The 4,686-nt window shown below is 36.7% G+C and overlaps 1 protein-coding gene across 1 annotated transcript in view; it reads right to left on the reverse strand.

The window, feature by feature from the left end:
* Window positions 1-1,910: 1,910 nt before the first annotated feature.
* Window positions 1,911-4,686, reverse strand: part of LOC144966697 (mitochondrial fission process protein 1-like) — a 23,544-nt gene continuing 20,768 nt past the window's right edge. The window contains exon 5 of the mRNA XM_078903459.1: window positions 1,911-3,014. Coding sequence (XP_078759585.1) covers window positions 2,864-3,014 — 151 coding nt within the window. The 3' untranslated portion in view covers window positions 1,911-2,863. The remainder of the gene's footprint in view (window positions 3,015-4,686) is intronic.

Raw genomic sequence — 4,686 nt, forward strand, 5'->3', positions numbered from 1 at the left:
GTAGCTGAGTCGGTTAGATTTAGCGGGAAAGTAATTTGCGATAGACTAGCGTCCTATCCAAAGAATAGCAAGCAATAAACTCCGGCTCCATGAAAGACTACGATGTGGTTTCTCTCCTTTGATTTCATTATACTATGTTTTGTTATGCGAAATGAATTCTCTCTCTTCCCCCCCCCTTGTGTGTATATATGTGTGTGTGTGTGTTTGTGTGTATGTGTGTGTGTGTGTCATTCTCTCTCTCAGACACACACCGACACACCCACACGTCTCATTTTTTAAAAAGATATAAGGTTCATTGGGTACAACCCATCTCTGTTATTTTAGTTCGCATGCACGACAAAATAATGTGAAATAACCTCACTTGAATAAATATATGAGACTTCAATTATCACGCTAAGCAATGTTCTAAATGTAACCACCGCCTAATAAAAACACCTCATAAACCATTTATAGATAAATATATTCTTAAACAAACCTCCAATCATGTTATAAATTTCAACTTTTATTATTTGTCTCGCCGTTCATTGGATTAACAGACTTTTTTCTCTTGGGCACTTTGTATCAGCAACCTCTCATTATGTGTATTCTTTATATTTTTTTCAAAAATAACCAACCTATTCAAAATACAACAAAAAAATATATTTAAAGATTGATCATTCAAATAGACCCACATCCTGAGTACGGTATTATGTCGGGCGGGGACGAATTTACATGCAGAAATTTAAATTTTAGGTTAGACACAAAGAAAAAAAAATGAGGGCGCAATATCCACTGGAAGTCTCAAAGCGCTGCACAAGGAGTCCCAGGCCAACAGCAACACTTAACATGTAGGACGAGACATGACGCCTGTTAGGCAATATCACAGGGTTTTTTTCCGGACAGAACAATGCTGTTACCTGAGTACGATGAAAGAATGTGAGTAAAGAGCTCGAACTCAGGATCGTCTGATCCGAAAGCGAGGGTCATACCACAAGACCACATAGCCGCACAAAATTTGCAATTTGAACAGAGTAAGAACACTGCATGAATAATCATAACTCAGACAAAATCTAAGATTCCACCATCATATCCGAACCAATATAACATCAATTTCAGAAGGTGCGTCACATTTAATCCGAATATCAAATCCATTCTTGAGAGCAAACCATGTCAGCATTTCTTTTTTTTTTTTTTTTGTTGGGACTGTCGTTAATTCAAATGATCACTGCAAAGTAGTCATGCTGTTCAAACGCAAACTGTTTTCCACAAGTTACAGTCTTTTTCAATAAGATATGAAGTGAGTAGAAAAGTGCCAGAAGACAATAGAGAATAAAAATTTTTTTCGCGGCGGTGGTGGGGTTTGAACCTGCGACCTTATTGGTACGACAACTCCGCCTGGCAGGTGAGAGCGTGGCTCTACCGTGTGAGCTATCCACGAACAAAAATCGTCATTCAAACCCAAAGTCAATTTCTAGATCAACTCTCTCACACCACTTTCTTGAGATCGCGATTCGTTCAATCAAATCACGCGAAGTACATTTGCCAGCAGTTAAGCTTAATAGCCAATATTCTCATCACAAACATATTTCCCCTTGTTTCGGTAGGGGGACATACGGTTTTGAGACGTAATTTGTTACATTATCATTATCACTCTAATTAATAAGAGTTTTACGATGCTAAAGCTTGTTTGTAACATTGAACATATGACATTGATGCAACCGAATTGTAGATAGAAACATTTATATAAAAAAACAACAACTACAGAAGCAATAGCAGGTCATACATCATTCACGTTCTCTCTTTGTCTTGCATCGTTAACCGACTTGTGTCCACCAAACACCGGTGGGACAGCAGCGACCCCTTCCCAATATCTCACTTGACCTCGGGTGCAGTCGAGATTCTCCCCCCCCCCCCCCCCCCCCGCCCCCCAGTCTCATGTCTACCCAATACTGATTGGATTGCTGAATCTGTTAGATCTGAAGAAAAGTACTTTGCGAGAGACGAGGGTCCTATCCAAAATAGTAATAAGCAATTGTTACTGTCTACTAAAAATTACAAAAGCCGCGATAAATTCCGGCTCCTAAATCCTTATGGCTTTGAAGGATTGCCTTTGTTCCTCAACCTCAATGAATCAAATGCCAGGGAATAACAATGAAATATTTGTGAAGGTCGAATGTATGGGTTTGATTTAACATTGTTGATACATTTCACACACACACACACACACACACACACACACACACAAATACATAATACCGTCTCTCTCTCTCTCTCTCCCACCTCTCTCCCTTCTCTTGCACCTCTTCTTGCATCCACATCCAACACCATCTCCATACATTTACATTCTTTCCACTTTGACAAAATGTGATTTTCTGCAATCTTAAATTTTTGTGATTTGTTGTTTTGTCTCATGGCGAAGGCCAAGGGCCGAAACGTTTGTCACATTTACTCACTTAATTTTTCTATCCATCTTATTGGCTCATTTAGGCACCTCTAGCTTTTTGAAATGGTCACTATTTTGCGTTGGTTTGTGAGTATTTCCATTACATAAATGGCCCCATTACAATTGGGTTAAAAGACCTGCAAATAATCACGATGAAACCTATAATTTGTCATATGAATATTCATAATTCTTAGTTCTTTTAACTTTTTTATTTCCTTCTTTTTCTTTTTTGTATGCGAGGTCAACCCAATCGCAAATCAAAAATTTTACTGGTTTTGTTTTGTTTTGTTTTCTGGTCATTGTCAGGTGCACATTTCAATTATAAATATTATCACACACGCGTATTTCAACACATAAATAATTAAATGATAAACTTTTAAAATCCATTATTTTGATAACCGATTGAAGGCTTTGTGAACACGCTTGAATCACGTTGCCCTTCTAACGATTAATCAGTTCACCATTAGGTGTCAAGATTCTCATAAACAGATCAACGATAGCATCTAAAGGGTAGCTGACGATTGGGATGGATAGCGCACCGACCAATGTAGGAAGCAACTTCATATCATCTGGACATCGTTTTTGTACGAAACTGAAATTGATAGATACGCAGATGAAATAGAAAGTCAAAAACATTTTCATGAAATAAAACATTTAAAATTACTAAGTATATAATCGACGTGCTCTTATTTGCAGATCTGATAACCTATTTCCTTATGGGCTCATTATTGTAATGGAAATCTTTAAAAAATTAGGCAAAATATTGTCCATTACAGCAATGTTAAACTAGGCCCATAAGTGGGTTCGGATGTCAGACCTGAAATAACACGTCAGATAGAAGGCATCAATTGCTTGATTTTTGGAGTTGCCAAATTGCTCATTCGATTCATTTATAAAATAATAATATTATGGTAAATTGATGGTTCCTCTGTGACCCTCTTGTTGCTATGCCTGTCAAGCTATTGACATGGATGCGTTTTTGACTCTTATCTTATTGTCTTATTGTATGAGACCTTCAGTTCTTCAATCAACATACAATGCATACACGTTTTAAAATTACGTCAGTTAGTATATTTTATTGAAAGTAGTCAAATAAACATTTAAGTTTTTCATAGTCAAGAGGGCCAGTCAACACGTTTAAGTAATAATGAAATATATTCGTGTAGCTCTGCATCGAAAGCACCGAACCATTTTTCTCAGCCTTAATCTGCGTGAGATTATTTTCCCTGTGATATTATGAAAGAGCACATTTTATCATCAGTGATTCCATCCAAAATTGAAGGAGAATCCTCTAGTTTTTGAAAAATCAAAATACCATTCGGATCTGACCCCAGGGTTAACTCTATCCTTACTCCACACCTACCGTTTTCAGGATTTTCCCGAAATACAGAATTGACCAACACAAAATTTGATTTTTAAAACTCTAACCCAAAAGTAATAAGTCTACCTATCATTGTTTTGTTTGTTTTCTTTTTTGTTTCAGCAAAATCAATCTCTACAAAACAACATTAATCTCATATACGTAGCTATTAATTTGTCATGTTCAAGTATCATATCTGAATAAGAACACGTTTCGTTGTATCCTACTGTTTGTCACGAGTTTCCTACAGTATATTATAAGGATAGGAATAAGCTGTCCTTTAGGGTGCGCCTCTCTTTGTTTGTTTGTTTGTTTGTTTGTTTGTTATTAAGGATTTTGCAGCCCTTGCAACACATTTAGGTCATGTCAGCGCAGATAGGTTCTTTGGATAAAACAGGACCAAGTCAGAAAAGGGAGAGGCGAGTCTCATCAAAATCCAGCAAAAATCTTCAAGTTTCAAAATCGGGACCTGAATTCGATAACATTGTGAGAACCCGGAATTTCCCAATTTAAACTTAAAAACAAAAATGTTTTTGAATCATCACAAAATAAACCGCCAAAGATAAATAAACACATACCCCCCCCCCCCCCCAACCAACCCAAGAAGGAATGGAAAATGTAATATATTGATATCAAGGATGATAATATTTAGACTTCTTTTCCCCTATCATAAAATTTACATAAATACTACATCATATAGTATGGCGCCGGACCTTGAAAAAACAATTTTCAAAAATTTTGGCCAGAAAACTAGTTCTTCAAATATCCATTGATTAGAATTCCCTTCATCTTTGGTAAAAACTCTCAACCTGGGACCAGCTTTGAGCGTTGTTGGTAAGATGAGGGTCATTTTAATCGTTCTATATTTGAAAGACGAGATTCCTGGTCGAATTTTTTTTTTCAT

The sequence above is a fragment of the Berghia stephanieae genome, chromosome 2, assembly GCF_034508935.2.
Source record: "Berghia stephanieae isolate SIO BIC M18660-M18661 chromosome 2, UCSD_Bste_1.3, whole genome shotgun sequence".
NCBI lineage: Eukaryota > Metazoa > Mollusca > Gastropoda > Nudibranchia > Aeolidiidae > Berghia > Berghia stephanieae.